At 48.1% G+C, this 17,500-nt stretch overlaps 1 protein-coding gene across 5 annotated transcripts in view; it reads left to right on the top strand.

Annotated features, from left to right (window-relative positions):
- pde10a (phosphodiesterase 10A) overlaps positions 1–17,500 on the top strand; it is a 91,852-nt gene that overhangs the window by 65,959 nt on the left and 8,393 nt on the right. For 4 of the 5 annotated variants that reach the window (XM_062519022.1, XM_062519020.1, XM_062519019.1 and 1 more), the window contains exons 5-18: positions 804–853; positions 1,968–2,108; positions 2,473–2,628; positions 3,653–3,703; positions 4,727–4,785; positions 6,953–7,004; positions 7,564–7,706; positions 9,832–9,924; positions 10,487–10,673; positions 12,782–12,924; positions 14,551–14,634; positions 14,967–15,117; positions 15,570–15,725; positions 16,837–17,009. In XM_062519022.1, the coding sequence (XP_062375006.1) occupies positions 804–853; positions 1,968–2,108; positions 2,473–2,628; positions 3,653–3,703; positions 4,727–4,785; positions 6,953–7,004; positions 7,564–7,706; positions 9,832–9,924; positions 10,487–10,673; positions 12,782–12,924; positions 14,551–14,634; positions 14,967–15,117; positions 15,570–15,725; positions 16,837–17,009 (1,639 nt within the window). The remainder of the gene's footprint in view (positions 1–803; positions 854–1,967; positions 2,109–2,472; positions 2,629–3,652; positions 3,704–4,726; positions 4,786–6,952; positions 7,005–7,563; positions 7,707–9,831; positions 9,925–10,486; positions 10,674–12,781; positions 12,925–14,550; positions 14,635–14,966; positions 15,118–15,569; positions 15,726–16,836; positions 17,010–17,500) is intronic. The other variant, XM_062519023.1, reaches the window with a different exon arrangement.

Here is a 17,500-nt window from a genome sequence, read left to right as displayed (position 1 = left end):
ATCCATCCAACCAGTTTGTATTAACAGAGATAAGGATGTTACAAAACCTCTTAACCTTCCAACAGCTTAGGCTATGTGTGTGTCCCTGGGGTGAGGACAGTCAGACACCCTACAACAAACAGTCCTCTCTTCTCACTCTCTGGAACTTTCCACAAACGGAGGCTTCAGGGACGCAGAAGAGTGAAGGGACAGGGAGCCATATTCTCATAACACGTGTGCATGGTTAAGCTAAACATTTCATTAAATGAGAAACATATATATAGACATTATACCACAGAGGCAGCTGTATTAACATGAATACACATGCACACAGCCACACACACACACACACACACACACACACACACACACGCACACACAATGCACACGCTGACTCTCCACCGTCTCAAAACCAAAGAAATCGCATGCCGACAGTTTTGGCTGTCCACAAACACACACCAAAGACCCGTGGTTACCCATGCATACAAAAACCGATACGCACTCACACATTGCACACAAACAAAGGCGTGCACACAAACACACACATACACACACACACATATCAACACACACCCCTTCCTTCACCTCGTAAGTGTACACAAACACACACAGGTGCAGCGTGAATTAAAAATGTATTTACGCCATGACACAGCTAGGTCATAGAAATGTCAGCCGTTTCAGCCACAGCAAAGCAACTCAAGGCTTCCCATAGCTAAGATAATGATGACTCAGGCTTTGGACTCGGACACTAACACATTGAAAGTGAATCTCTGTGAGGGTCAGCTGACTAACTAACGCTGTCTGTTGTTTTTGTGTGTTAACAGCCACAAAAGCCGATGGGTTTGCACTTTACTTCCTGGGAGAATGCAACAATGTAAGTGACCTCACCCTCAGCCCCAAAAGTACTGCACCTCTCGCAGTCCTGGCACCAAGTCAGAGTGACAGAAGTAAATATTAAAGATGCATTATGGAGGGTTTGTTTTGATAGTCTCACCCCCACCTTGTCACATTCACCTACAATCTCACTCCCAGCTCACTGCACCTTCACACTTAGTTCGGTCCACTTGACGGCACTTTTAAACAAACTGCGTACCCTTTTAGCAGTTTTCAATATACTGGGTGGTCCTATAAACTTTCACAACGCACAAATGTCAGTCAATACTTTTTTGCAGAAAATCCAATGCTGTTACTTCACATGGATAACCATATTATATGCAGATAACTGGTAACCGAGAAATTTGAAGAATGTCACACATTTGCAATAGAAGAGATTAATAAATGTAAATTTCCTCCAAAATGCATCTTTCAACATTTAACGTTGTTAGCTTTATTTGTCTTCAAACGAGTGCGGTGCAACTATATGCTATTGCTGTAAGTCAGTAAGATCCTCTTCATCGAAGAGTATGTGAAGGATGCAAAATAGCACATTAAAATGGCCATTTTAGCCAACATAATAGAACTGTATACTCAGCGACAGCAGAAAGTGAAGAGGTGAATGTGGGTCTTGGAGACAAACTCATGTATCAGTTCAAATTGGGAAGTAGCTTGTCGCAATACTTTTCTGAGGAAGCGTGTGTGTGTGTGCGTGTGTGTGTCTGTCTGTGTGTGTGTGTGTGTGTGCGCACATTAATGTGTAGTTCCTGACATAATTTAACACTGAATCACTGCTGTGTGTGTATGTGCCTGTGCTTTCGGTGTAAGTAGGTCTTGACGTAGGTCTTTAATTCTGTGTGTGTGTGTGTGTGTGTGTGTGTGTGTGTGTGTGTGTGACTGTAATGAGGTGAACTACTGGAATTGAATGAGACATCCAGTGACGGCCTGGATAGTGAGAGTGCTGAGAGCGTTGCTGTTTCTGAATCACCTCTCCCTCTTTCGCTCTCTCTCCCTCCCTCTCTCTCTTTCTCTCTCTCCCTCTCCCTCTGTTTCTCTCTCTCTCTTTCTCCCTGTCCCTCCCTCCCTCTCTCTCTCTCTCTCTCCCCTGCCTGCAGAGTTTGTGTTTGTTCACCCCGACGGGGGCCAAAGAGGGGCTCCCCAGCCTCATATCCACCTTCCCCATCGCATTCGGTACCACCATCGCCGCCCACGTCGCCAAGACGCGCAAAACAGTGCTGGTGGAAGACATCATGGGGGTGAGAGACGCACACACACACACACACACACACACACACACACACACACACACACACACAAATATATAGTCTCATAAAAAAGGCACAAACAGGCACACAAACAACATCCTTGTCACATGCTGTCCTTCACATCATTACGTATACACAGACAGACACTCCCACAAACAATCATTAAAAAAGCATTGGCGTGTACAAAAAAAATAAAAAAATAATTATCAATACATATTCAGAACAGCGTACCTTTTTGATAGATGGACCTCAGACCATGTTAGGCACTTAATCAAAAGCTCTACACACCCACTCGGTGTCCACCTGACCCCCCCTCCTCCCCTCCTGCTCGCCCCCCCCCCCCCCCCCCCCCCAGGATGAGCGCTTCCCCCTCGGCACAGGGCAGGACTCAGGGATCCGCGTTCATTCTGTTCTGTGTCTCCCCGTCCTCACCGCCATCGGCGACCTCATCGCCATCCTGGAGCTGCGCCGGCAGTGGGGCCGCCAGCCCTTCAACCTTAGCCACCAGGAGGTAGGCCCCACCACACCACACGCACGCACACACACGCACGCACACACACACACACACACACACACACACACACACACACACAACACACCCACACACGTGTGCACGCACGCACACACACACAAACACACACACACACACACACACCACACACAACACACACACACACACGTGCGCGCGCACGCACGCACGCACACACACACACACTCACACACACACAACACACACACACGTGCGCACGCACACACACACACACACACACACACACACACACACAACACACACCACACACACACACACACACTTTACAGTGTCTACAGGGGGCTCGGAGGATGAAGGCCTGTGCGAAATTGTCCACAAAAAATAAAACAGACATCAATCACATTTGTACTTTGAAACTTCAAAGTAGTTTGTATGTACAGTATGTTTGTATATGTCAGTGCACGATTTCCTGCACGGTTTCCTGTAGGCAAAGAGCAAAGTTGGATAAATGTAGCAACTACACCTACCGTGTAGTGTATGTGAGCATTGCACCGACTCATCATCATGGTATTAGATTAGCAGCATTAGCTTCAGTTCATCTTTTTTCAAGTTTGCAAGTACAAGCCAGCTGTAACACCAGTCATTCAAATTAAGGACCCATTTCACCTATGTCAAAATAGCTTTATGGGCCCTCATTTAAATTGCAAGCAAAGTGCTAAGTATAAAGGCTAACTGAAGCTAATTTATAATTGATTTATTGCATTTTTGCTAACTTAGTTTGTTGTGAGCTAGCCAGTGGGCCTTTTAGGGTCAAACAAAGCATCACTGAACTTCAAGTTACATTTTTTGCAAGATATCAAGACCTTAGCTTATGAGTAGTTTACCTTTAAAGCTCATATTTAGGCACGTTGCGGGATGCTGTTCACGTGTGTTCACGCTGTTCAGCACATGTCTGAGTTTGTCCTTGATGGCAGAGAGTAGTACAGTAGTCATTCTGTTCCATTCACTTGCAGTGTGTATAACATGGGCCTCTTTCTCTTTGAAGGTTGCAACAGCTAATTTAGCATGGGCCTCAGTAGCCATTCACCAAGTGCAGGTGAGTAACACGTCACTACTTTCTGTTACTTTTCTTTGCCCGGATCTGATGAGCGAACATTTGTGTCAAGCATCTCAGCTGAGGACTGTTTGGGCTTATGCAAGCATTGCTAGTGTGTTTTGTTCTGGTTCTTCTGTGTGTACAGTACACACACACACACACACACACACACACACACACACATACACACGCACACACACACACACACACACACACACACACACACACACACACACACACACACACACACACACACACATGAACATGTTTTGCTATCCTGAAGCCCCACTGTGCACCCGGACTGGGCTGTGGGTGGGCCCGGTCTGTGTAACAACGCCGTCGCTTGAACACACGCACCTCTCCTGAGGGCCAATTATGTTACCGCTCAACCGAATCCACCAGCCAACGACGAGCCTCAGGGTCTCTTTACATCCCATGGCAAAGCGTCTCCCCTGGCGATCCCCCTTGCGATGCACCGTGGCGGATCTCACGCTCAGACTCTCTCGGCTCGGCTCGGCGGCGGTGGAGCTAGCGCAGGCCCTTGAACGGAGACACTCAAAGTGGACCCAAACAGGAGGGTCAGTCAGTGTGAGCGGCAATTACTCTGACCATTAGGTTCTGCTCTCACCTCTGACCCCTTCGCTGGACTTCCTCCATTCAGAGCCACTGGACCTTTTAGGCTAACAGGCAGGCCAGGGGCTGCGTGCCAGCGCCGCCTCATGCTATGGGATGACACCACAGGGCCCGGTGCGCTCCTCCTGTAATTGGCTCGGTCCTCTTCCAGGGGCATGCTGGGAGTTGGAGGCACGGGGCGGCACTTAAGGGGCTCGTTGGAGTCGCAAAGTCACGACGTAGGAGATTGAAAAAGACAACTGGAAAAGAGACTAAAAAAAGTTCAATAAAATGTGTATCGTTTGTGTCGCTGAATGCAGTTTTGATGTTTTTTTTTTTTTTTTTAATCGACATTGCAAGCTTGTTAAAATTGTATCATGTTGTTTTGTTTGTGCTCTTTTTTCTACTCAGGTTTGCAGAGGCCTTGCCAAACAGACCGAGCTCAATGACTTCCTCCTAGACGTGTCAAAGTAAGAGTCCCCGGGTATCAGATTGGAGGGGGGGGGGGGGGGGGCGTTGTGAGGTGTTAATTGGGTGAGGCTTGTCATTGTAAGACTAGAGCGGCGTCTGTCCATGAGCTAATAGGATAAAGGGACTGAATTGATAACAGTCAGTTAACTAAGTTACGTAGATCTGGGTGCCAAACATAGAGTGACATTAGAGTCAAGGGATTCTCACTCTTCTTTCCCAGTGGGAGCAGTGTCTGACCGATTGAGGAGTTTTGTAAAATATACACGCTAAAGCTGTAGGGGAAGCTCTGCAGAGAAATATGCAAGCATAAAACGAGCGAAAGCGAAAAGTGAAAGCAAAACCGGCGATGAAATCGCCAATCCTGCATAGTTTTCCTTTAATGTTGCAGTTGCAACTGGTGAATAAACTCTGTTGAGAGGTGGATAAACTCTAAAAAGAGGTGGATAAACTATTTCTGAAATTTCAGAGGCGGATAATCTGCATTTACTTGCGTTTAGCCTCCAGTACACCCCTGGTCATCACCTCTCTGCTGGACTGCGTTCAGGGCTGATGGCTGGGGCGCAGAATACAGTATAACAGTAGAAACGTGGCATCACATCTGTAAACTGTAAACTGTAAACAGTTGCAGACATGGAGACTGGTTTAGTTACATATTTAGTCTTCACTTGTCAGTTGTTTGTCTCCTTTGTCAGCTGCTGAAATACAGGTGGTTTTCTGCAGAAGCAGTGTGTGCAATACCGATTTGACTGGGGGAGTGTGTGTGTGTGTGTGTGTGTGTGTGTGTGTGTGTGTGTGTGTGTGTGTGTGTGTGTGTGTGTGTGTGTGTGTGTGTGTGTGTGTGTGTGTGTGTGTGTGTGTGTGTGTGTGTGTTGGGTGGGTGTGTGTGTGGTGAACAGTCAGTGGTGGAACAGGAGTGAGGGGAGACAGCCCAGACCATCCCGTGTTTACGTTTGGCATCTGAAGGCATGTGACTCTCCCATCCTCCTTGATCTCTGCCTTTGAACAGCTGACTCAAGACTTCCTCAACATGTTTTTTTTTTGTGCTGTGTGAGGAGAAAAAAAAGCAGAAGCGTTAACTGAATAGGGTGGAATCTTCAGTGGATAGTTAGGCAAGTGATTTTAGCGATAAGTAGTCTGTTGTCATGAAATTGCCAGTGAAAATAATAAATTACTGTAGCGTTGTTCTGTTTACGTTGCGTAAGGTGCAGTGTTTTTTTTTTTTAACGGATCAAATAAAAATCAGTCTACAAAAGTCAGCAAATGTTTAGTGAAGTCCAAAGGAGCAAGACAGTAATCAGACTGAGAGGACAGTGATGTGCACACGAGGGATGCTGCTCCTGTGGTTGAGCTCTAGCTTCTCCAGTTCCTCAGCTGTGATGACATACAGACATGACGCGCCCTGCGCACACCACAGAATTATACAGTGTAACGCTGAAAAAAAAAGGTCACACACACATGCAGACACACGCACGCACGCACACACACACACACACACACACACACACACACACACACACACACACACACACGAACACACACACACACATAGATGAGATGTACACACACACACACACACACACACACACAGATGAGATGTACACACACACACACACACACACACACATACAGATGAGATGTACACACATGCACACACACACACACACACACACACACACACACACACACACACACACAGAGAGTCCAAATGTCCCTGTAGCAGTAGGGCCCATTAGCATGAGGACTCAGTGGATATAGCCCACCAATCTGCCTCTTATCACGGCCACACATTAACTGAGCTTCTGCTCGTAAATCTCTCTCTTGGCTCGCTCTGTCTCCTGGTGCTGATGTCATCAGTGTTATCAGATTTAATCAGTGGTAAACACACTCACACACACACACACACATGCACACACACACACACACACACATGCACAGAGAGAAGCACACATACAGAGAGAGAGAAGCACACATACAGAGAGGGAGAAAGAGACACATGAGACACATGCACACACACACACACACACACACACACACACACACACACACACACACTTAAACACACGCAAGCCCATCTGTCTGTGATGACCTCATAATGTACTGTATGTCTCTGAAATGACAACTTTATCTCCACCCCCTTCCTCCCCTCTCATTTCTTATGTCTGCTAGAACGTATTTCGACAACATTGTGGCAATAGATTCTCTACTTGAACATATTATGGTGAGTGTGCGCTATGGAAAGTTCTGCTTTTAGTGACGTCTAAGATGTCTGCTCGCAGTAGATACCGACTGTCTTTGAACAATTTGAGCTATATACTGTGTTATGTATGCAGGTGTCACACACACACACACACACACACACACACACACATTCTAACAGACATATTGGATATAAGGCCACACTGTTCTCCTCTGCGTGTGTATTTCTGCTCAGTAAGAAACAAGAAGTGATGTAGGATGGAAAGTAGAGACACGCAGGGGGTCACATGGGCAACACAGTAGCCCTCAACTCACTGTGAGGTGCTTGAAGCAATGTGACAGTTAAAACAGTTACATTACTTTCACTGAAAACATTGAATAGCATAAAATGAGTTATTGTTGTCTGTATTGACTTTTTTCTGTTTCTTTTTTTTTTTTGCTTCACCAATATGTGTTGATGACAAAACATGATGACAAACTTTCTATTAGCACTGAATATTACTGCACTGCTGACTGTCCTAACTTTCGTTTCTGTGAAGGGCTTTTACTAATATACTTGCTCTCAAATGACTGTCTTTCAGATATATGCAAAAAACCTGGTGAATGCGGACAGGTGTGCACTCTTCCAGGTGGATCACATAAACAAAGAACTGTACTCTGACCTATTCGACATTGGAGAGGAGAACGAGGGGAAACCCGTTTTTAGGAAAACCAAAGAAATTAGGTGAGTGAGAGTGTCCATCGCCCTGACCAGAAATGGGCGACGAACAGTGTTGCCAGATTGGGCGGATGCCCGCCCAATTGGGCTTCTTTTGACTTGGTGGGGCGGGGGAAAATAAGCTTTAGGCGGGCAAATACAATTTTTAGTTCAATGGTTCTCTATGACAAAATCGTTTTTGGGACGTTTTTTTTTTTGCTGAAGGCGGGTTTTTGAACGTGATTGGGCGGAAATCACTCAACCCAATCTGGCAACACTGGCAACGAACATTTAACACACTCCACATCTTGAGATGTTTAATGGTCCATATAAGAAAGAATCACCTCAGGCGGCTAATTGCTAGTGAGTGGGGATGATGACAAGGCTGACGTTTCATTGGTCTGGAATCACTTTTACCGAACACACCTCTCAAAAAGCATTGAGAAACTTCTAAACATTCCACCATCTTTTGCAATAATGTGATGTCAAGATGACAACAGCAATCAGCAAATAATTGACTGATTATGTTGTTCCTGGAGAATAGCCAGTAGTTTGGGCGTTGGGTGTCCCAGAACACCAGTCTCTCCAACATGTCCTCATCCAGGGCCCCATCACTACCACCACTTCACAACAACAACAAAAAAAAGAAAGGACTTCTCACAGATTTGCTTGCTCTCGGTTGCTCTCTCATGCATTCCTATCGGGGATGCGTTTCCCAAAACCTGTTAGCAACTTAGTTGGTTGGCAATGGGAAATTGCATTGCAACCAACAAAGTTGCTGACTTAGTTAGCCATTCAGCAGGCCTAAAGCCTACCTTACACTGACAAGATTTGGGAAATATTTTTGAAAGATTGTAGTCTTTTAACGTATGCCCCTTCTTTCAAGACAATCTTTCAAGAATCTTTCCCAAATCTTGTCAGTGTAAGGTAGGCTTAAGTTGCTAACTCAGTTTTGCTAACTTGGTTAGCAACTATGGTTTTGGGAAATGCACCCCAGATTGGTTCCTCCTGTGTCATGTCCTCCAGCAGACCTACACCTATTTCTCCTACACCTATGTCCTCCAGTACACCTATACCTATTTCTCCTACACCTATGTCCTCCAGCAGACCTACACCTATTTCTCCTACACCTATGTCCTCCAGCACACCTACACCTATTTCTCCTACACCTATGTCCTCCAGCAGACCTACACCTATTTCTCCTACACCTATGTCCTCCAGCAGACCTACACCTATTTCTCCTACACCTATGTCCTCCAGCAGACCTACACCTATTTCTCCTACACCTATGACCTCCAGCAGACCTACACCTATTTCTCGCTGCCCTACCTGCTCTGCCCGCTTCCCCAGGCGGCCTGTGCTGTATCTGTTGTTGTGTCGTGCCACCGCGCCGCTCGTGTGAACGGTTTAGCAGGCGGGGCAGCTCTCCCTTGGCACGGAGCGAGGCGCTAAGCCTGCAGCGACGTGGCATCTGCGCAACAAGCGGCACAACCGAGGCCCCCCCGGTAATGAGTAACAAGACAGGGATAGCTTGTCACTTAGTGAGAGAGAGAGAGAGAGAGAGAAAGAGAGGGAGGGAGAGAGTGGGATAGAGAGAGAGAAAGAGAGGGAGAGAGAAAGAGAGAGAGAGAGCGCATAAATCTGCTAACTCATAGAGAGGCTGGCTGTTTTGGCGAGCAGTGGAGGAGGGCTGCCTGTGAGAGGGGGCTGTGAAGGGAGGGTTGCGGTGTGGCTGGCAGAGATGCCAGTGGCACCACCATTCCAGCCTGGTTTGGTGTTGTTGTTTTCATTTAATTAAATATTTATTTTAACGAGTAAGTAAAACGCTCTGACGCTGTCCTGTCGCGGGCTGGGGTGTGTGTGTGTGTGTGTGTGTGTGTGTGTGTGTGTGTGTGTGTGTTTGTAGGTGTGTGTAGGTGTGTGTGTGTGTGTGTGTGTGTGTGTGTGTGTGTGTGTGTGTGTTTACTCACTCTTCTGCCCCCTAGGGTTAGCAGAGCAGAGGGCACTCTCCTCCCATAAAGTGAGAGCATTACAGTAAGTGAGCGCAGGTTCAGACGAGCGAGCGCTGTTATGGCCGTGTGTTTTATGTGTGTGTCTGAGTTGTTCCGTGTGTGTGTGTGTGTGTGTGTGTGTGTGTGTGTTCCTCTGACAGGTTTTCTATAGAGAAAGGAATAGCCGGCCAGGTGGCACGGACGGGAGAAGTCTTAAATATTCCAGATGCCTATGCAGACCCTCGATTCAATAGGTAAAACGCATGCACACACACACACTCACACATATACACTCACACACACCTCACACTCTCTCTCTCTCTCTTTCTTACTCACTCTCTCTCTCTCTCTCTCTCTCTCTCACACACACACACACAGCCTGCAGAATAATATTTCTTTACTTTTCAAAGTGTAGTTACCCATTCTCACTATTTGCTTATAAACTGATTCCTCCCTTTGAATATATGTGCAAAGCTACACATCCATATCCCGTGGCATGCCTGTGCTATGCAGCCATTCAGCAGGCCTACTGCAGTGTGTGTGCAGTTGAGACCTTGTTACAGTCAGACTCTCCCCCTTACTAGTGCAGTGGTGTAGATTTGGGCGTAATCTGGAGTAAGATGATTACGCAAAGCCCAGATGAGCCGCCAATCTAGACTTGACTTTGTTTAACTCAGCTTCTAATGGATGATGGACACTCATCTGATTTTGTCCCTCTCTCTCTCTCTCTCTCTCTCTCTCTCTCCCTCCCTCTCTTTCTCTCTCCCTCTCTCTCTCCTCCTCTGTCTCTTTTTCTCTCTCTCTCTGTCCCTACAGAGAGGTGGACCTCTACACTGGCTACACCACTAGGAACATCCTGTGCATGCCCATCGTGAGCCGGGGGACTGTAATAGGTGTCGTACAGATGGTGAACAAGCTGAACGGAAGTGCCTTCACGAAAACCGACGAGAACAACTTTAAGATGTTTGCTGTATTTTGTGCTCTGGCCTTACACTGTGCAAATGTGAGTGCAATACCTCTCTGCGCATGCGCACGCACACACACACACACAAACGCACACACACACACACACACGCACACACACAGGCGCGCACGCACGCTCACAGATGAGATGCACACACATGCATGCACACAGGCACGCACACACGTACACACGCACACACCCACACATGCACACACACACGCACACACACACACACAGATGAGATGTAAGCAAGCACATCTGTAATTGTGGACTTAATGGTTTCTATAAAGAAAACTCTCCCCGGTCGCCTCCTGGCGCGGCCCAGCCGTCGGGGACCACGTCTTACTCACCCGAGCTGACAGTTAGCACCGCTGCTGCTGACGGCGTAATTACCTCAGGAGACGAGCGGAGCGGCGGGGAGGGATGCGGGGGGGGGGGGTAGTCGAGCGCCACGGCGCGCTTTTCCACGCCGGCCGTGACGCCCACAAAGGCGCGCATTGTGCTGAATCAGAGGCTTGCCCTTTCTCGGCTAACGACTCATTTAGAGTGTGTTTGAAGGTTGTGGGTAAACGACGGGGAGCCATGACAACAGTCTCGCGCGCAAGCATGCGGCGGTGTGCCGTCGCCTGCCTGAGCTCCCTCCACCCTCCCTCCACCCTCCCTCCACCCTCCCTCCACCCTGCTCTCCAGCCCTCACCCCGCCGCTCCCCCTCCTCCAACCGTGAGGTCTGACTCACCCCCTGTGCGACACACTTGCGCAGGAGTCGCGTCACGTCGCTTGCTTTTAAAATTGATGAGGCGCGTTAATATTTTAAGACCACAAGCGCTTTGCCGCCATCCACCAATGGGATTTATATTTAGACATAATTCACGCCTCAGCCCCTTATAGGGAAGTCACTCTGGCAGAGTAGTGATTTATTTGTTGTGGTGGAAGGGGCTGGTGATGGAAGATTGGGGGGAGGCGTGCGCGTGTGTGTGTGTGTGTGTGTGCGCGTGTGTCTGTGTGTCTGTGTGTCTGTGTGCTTGTGCGTGTGCGTGTGCGTGTGTGTGTGTGTGTGTGTGTGTGTGTGTGTGTGTGTGTGTGTGTGTGTCTGTGTGTGTGTCTGTGTGTGTGTCTGTGTGTGTATGTCTGTGTGTCTGTGCGTGTGTGTGCGTGCGTGTGTGAGTGTGTGTGTGCGTGTGTGTGTGTGCCGACAGCGCAATATCTTTGCCAGTTTACAAGCTTGTGATGCCGGTGGTGGCCAGGATGCTGCTGAATGGCTCTTTGTGAGTGTCGGTGGACCACAGCTTGGCAGGAGCCCGATGGCCCAGAAGTCGCCGACGAGAGAGTACGAGGACGCTCGCTCGCTCGGCACACAGATACCGGAGCAACGGCGGGATGAACGGTCATACACCCCCCCCCCCCCAAAGCATTGTGGGTAGACGCAAGAGGGGAGGGAGAACGAGAGAGAGAGAGACGGCAGGGAGAGAAGAAAAAAAACGAGACAAAGATCGTTGCAGTCGAGGAGGAAGAGAGAGAAGGGGAGAGAAGAGTTTCCAGAGCAGAGGGGTTTGGACGGTCACCAGTTGCGCTCGCTCGTTCGCCCCTGTCTGTCCTTATTTATCGTTGAGTAATGTCTGGAGTCGTCTTGCGCTTGGAAAAACACAACCTGGCGAGAAAGTGATTTGCAAACAGGGGAAAATTGGCCACACGTGTGGCCCCAAGTCTGGCCGTCTGAGTCAATCAGCTCGCTCACACACGTCTCTGTCTGCGGACCACGCTTGCTCTTGTTTATCAGTCCGTCTCTCTGTTGGCTGACCGGACTGAGCGATGAGTCCTCCTATCCTCTCCTCCCTTCTCCTCCCCTCTCTTTTCTTCTCCTCTCTTGTCTCTTTTCTGCTCTGCTCATTTTCTCCTGTCCTTTTTGTCTTTTCTCTCTTGATATCACCCCTCCTCTCCTCCCTTCTCTTCTTCCCCTTCTCATCTTTTCTTTCCTTTTCACTCTGTTCTCTTTCCCTCTCTTTTTCTCATATCGTACCCTTTCTCCCTGTTCTCTCATCTCCTCTCCCTTTTCTACTCCTCTATTCTCTTCCTCTCCTCCTCTCCTCCTCTCTTTGTCCTAATCTCTCTCTCTCTCCCTCTCTCTCTCTCTCTTCTCTGTGTCCAGATGTACCATCGGATCCGGCACTCGGAGTGCATCTACAGGGTGACCATGGAGAAGCTGTCCTACCACAGCATCTGCACGTCCGAGGAGCTGGAGACCCTGGCAGAGCTCAACCTCCCCACGCCCATGTACAAGGAGATTGAACTGTGAGTGCTGCTGACCGCCGCTCTCTGCCCGTCACGCCGCCGTCCCCTGGCACAGCGCTCCTCGCGCCAGTATCGCACGCGTTCGACAAAGTCCGCGAATGCCAGCGCTGTCGTACAAATTCCTTCGTATTACACCATCGCCACATTCTGGTTTGACCAGCCTGTGAGACCCAGCTTGTGCCACCCAGCCTGCACTTGTCATGCCTTTTACAAATACGCTGAAACTCCAGCCTCCGGCAAACAGGTGCTAGTGTAGGCTATTGTATCTGGCTTTATTTTCGGTACATTCAGCCTCTCAAGCTGCCTACAAACAGTCGTTTATTCCTCTATGCCAGTCACAGGGCATAGCAGCGGTCACTGAGCCTTACCAGTGAGCCAGTCTCAGGAGTGTTTAGTTTGTCAGCATCATTCTGCACAGAAACTCTGGTCAGTGCAGTTACACCTAATAAGTCTGATCCCTGAGACACAACTTAGTACCCTCACACCAAAAAGATTGTCTAGTGAATCATAAATGGATTTGCCAATGGAATGAAATGGCACGTAGTTCTGGACTCATAAATAGGCGTGTCCATTATGTCAAACAAAACAAAAATATCTGAATAAGCATTAAAATAAGATAAATATAATTTTTAAATATGATGTGTACTATTTTATTGTCATTGTGTGTGATGCCAATGAAACACACTCTTTCGGACACGGGATAAACAACTCAAGTTTAGAGTTTGGACCTACTTACTTCTGGACTCCTAACAGATACAGGAAATGAGCCGTTTGTGAATCGTCGTCTCGCTTTATCAACCATCTCTGCTCACACTGCGGTATTTATTTACGCGGTGAATCATACGAGCCACGCTCGCAGTCATGTGATCCTTTTGGAGAGGTAACGTTAGTGAGATGTCAGCTGTTTTATCCTCATCCGTAGTCAAGATGACATGCCATGGTCAGATCCAGATGATGATTTATGTCCTTCAGGTGGGGATTCAGATGAGACTCCTGAGTCCTCCCTCCTCAGCTCAGATGGACTGAGTTATTGGCCTTGGACTCTTTTCTGTCAACCACAGTGTGTGCAGTTGTAACCACAATAGCCCCGTTTACATGTAAGCCAAACCTGATGTTTGTAGCCTCGGACAAAATTCTTTGGGTTTAAGTTCCTATTCCCATAATTATAAATGGGACTATTGTCAATCCAAGTTTGTGTCAGAGATACTGTATTTGCACAAACAATGGCAATGATGGTCTTTTAACTCAGCATTCGCAAAACATCTCTTTAGCCATGTTAGTAAAGTGTATGTGAGCGCTGTGTCAGACTGCTTCATCTGGTCAGTATCAGGTGCGGTGTTTGGGCCGTTGTGAGTGTCCTCTCAGAGTCGATGAAAAGGTAGAGGTGGCCATGGATGACATCAGCGGTGTGGAATGTGGGATGTCAGCCCATGGAGCCCCTGTAGTCACACAGACATGTTTGTTCTTCTGCTCCTCTCCTCTGCTCTCCTCTTCTTTCTTCTTTCTCCTTTCCTCTCCTCTCCTCTCCTCTCCTCTCCTCTCCTCCTCTCCTCCTCTCCTCCTCTCCTCTCCTCTCCTCTGCTCTGCTCTCCTCTCCTCTCCTCTCTCCTCTCTTCTCTTTTCCAGGTTCCATTTTGACATCAGCCCCTTCGAGGAGTTCTGGCCTGCTGTCTTTGTCTATATGATCCATACCTCCTGTGGGCAAGCTAGGTATGGATATGGAACACGGCACTTAGCACAAGATGTTAGATAGTCTTTGAGCGATTAACAGACCCAGGTGTGTCATATCAAGTCCCTTGAAGCTGGGCATTAAAACTACTAAAGCCATTTGTTTCTGACATTTCTCTCTGGAAAACAAGGATACCGGATAAAATTGTCGCAAAACCGAAAGGGGAAATGTTCAGCTAACTGTAGCCATTCATGTAGCTGTTGTACGATTAAAGCAATTAAAACATTTGATAGAGTTTGTGACTGATGGAAGCGACTCATCTCATTCTCAGCGTCTCCCCCCCTCCCCCTCCCTCCCCCACCCCCCCTTGCAGCTTTGAGCTGGAGAAACTGTGTCGCTTCACCATGTCGGTGAAGAAGAACTACCGGCGCGTGCCCTACCACAACTGGAAGCACGCGGTGACCGTGGCACACTGCATGTACGCCATTCTGCAGAAGGTCTCGGGCATCTTCACGGAGCTGGAGGTGAGGACCCCCAACTGTTAATTCTCGTCAGATAGTGCCGGAAAAGTCCAGTGAGATACCAGGAGATGGACAAAATGTGAAATGCTTTCAGCGTGTGGAAACACATTTCAGGCAGACAGAAGGACTCTTATTCTCATGAGCCAGTTTTGTATTAAAGGCTTTTTTCTGAATAGGAGTGCCTCAATTTTTCTATTTTTTCATGAAGGAATCTTAGGCCCTTTTTTGAAGAGCACCCTGAACAAAAGATTTTTGACCCAGAGTAGCGTTCCTTTCTCTCCTTTTACTCTTATTCTCATTTGTTTTTTTTCTCTCTCTTTCTCTCTCCTCCATTCTGACTCCCTCCTTCTGTCCATCTCTCTCACTAAAACTCTCTTCTTTTTTTATCTTTGTGCCACTCTCTCTTTGTTTCCCTCACGTTCTCTAACTCCCCCCTCTGTCTCCCACACGCACAGAGGAAAGGTCTGCTAATAGCCTGTCTGTGTCATGACCTGGACCACCGGGGCTACAGCAACAGCTACCTGCAGAAGTTTGACCACCCGCTGGCCGCTCTCTACTCCACGTCCACCATGGAGCAGCACCACTTCTCCCAGACCGTGTCCATCCTGCAGGTAGAGATCCCCTACTTCTCCCCATTCACTCATCACTCTCCCCAAAAAGGGCTAGCCCTTTCTTTCCCTCCATTGAGCTTTCTCTCTCTCTCTCTCTCCCTCTCTCTCTCTCTCCCTCTTTGTCTCTATCTCTGTCTCTCTCTCACTCACTCTCTCTCTCTCTTTGTCGCTATCCCTCTCTCTCTCTCTCTCTCTCTCTCTCTCTCTCTCTCTCTCTCTTTGTCGCTATTCCCTGTCTCTCTCTCTTTCTTTCTCACTCACTCCCTCTCTCTGACTCTTTTCCTTTCTCCTTTCTTGTCCATGTCTCTTCTGGTCCAAATCTCTCCCTGTTTTCTTTCCTCACTCTCTTTCTCCTGTCATATCTGACCAGGGATATTAGGGACTTTCCCGGGGATATGTGGGTTCTGAGTGCCCACACTGGAACATGCATGCACGTTCACACACACACACACACACACACACACACACACACACACACACACACATGGGTTTTCTCCTACAGTCAGGCAAGCTTCTTATGGCAATATCCCTTAGGGTTCTTAGCCTTTCTAAGGATAGGGGTGCACCCTAAATCCATTACAAAGTCAACATATTTGTTAAAGTTTTCCGGAAAACTAAACCTAGTGTTCATTGGGAACCGGGTTTGGTTGAAAAGCGACACCAGAGTCTTCTAACCACAATCTCTCTAAAAATCTGTTCGTGGTCCAGCAAAGCGGCAGATATTAATATCAAATCTGGCACGACTTTGAAACGTTAGCCTAAAAGTATGCTAACCGCACCTCTTTTCGGCGGTTAAAACTTGTCGTTTTTGGACAAGCACTAAGAGGGCTTTTTGACACGGACTGTTTCACACTGACAGTTTCTCACAATGTCTCGCCAAGGAGTTCACTGACCCTACGTAGGACTGGGTGCTACCTCCTCTCACACCCCACCCCACCCCACCCCACCCCACCCCAACCCCCTGTCCACCCCAAGCCTACCCCTACACCCCCCCCCCCCTCCCCCCTCCTCTCTGAGGAGGCCCCTTGAGCTGCGCCTCTGCAGCGTAGCTGAGCCGGACGCCTCATAAGTGGAGCTTTTGCTTTTTTATTGATCTCTTTGTTTCCCATAGCTGGAAGGGCACAATATTTTCTCCAACTTGACTTCCAGCGAGTACGAGCAGGTCCTGGAGATCATCCGCAAGGCCATCATCGCCACCGACCTCGCCCTCTACTTCACCAACCGCAAGCAGCTGGCTGAGCTGCACACCACGGGGGCGCTGGACTTCAACAATCTCTCGCACAGGTCAGAGGTCACAGTAGGGGTCACACGCGCCGGACCCCAAACACCTGAACACAGTTCCGCTGTATGTTCGCGGAGCACTACCTCCACAGACTGTTTGCGATTGTTAGCAAACGTTCACCACAAACCACTCGCCACTCCTCTGTTATGGAGAATAGGCAAAGATTATGTTTGGCTATTCTCTTATATCTTATGGTCTAATAATGCTGTTAGGATGTTATTGTTTGAAGTGATATGAAATGATTATGAGAAAGGGAAAAGAAAAAACTGTTTCCTTCATGGTGTATCCTGGTTATTGAACTGATCTTTTGGTCAGTCAGACCTTCATCAGAGTCTGACCCTACGCCAGTTTATTGAACTTTGGTTCAGTCAGACCGATGAAGAAAACAGTGTTGCGCTTTCCTTCTCTCCTTCTCCTAAGTTACTTCAGTCAACTAGTTGCACCTCCAGTACAACACTAGGCTGGGTGAACCCCGCCTGAACTTCCGGCGAAT

Source organism: Sardina pilchardus, chromosome 18, assembly GCF_963854185.1.
Source record: "Sardina pilchardus chromosome 18, fSarPil1.1, whole genome shotgun sequence".
Classification (NCBI taxonomy): Eukaryota; Metazoa; Chordata; class Actinopteri; order Clupeiformes; family Clupeidae; genus Sardina; species Sardina pilchardus.
The sequence above is the reverse complement of the archived record's forward strand: the minus strand, read 5'-3'. Positions and strand labels throughout refer to the sequence as shown.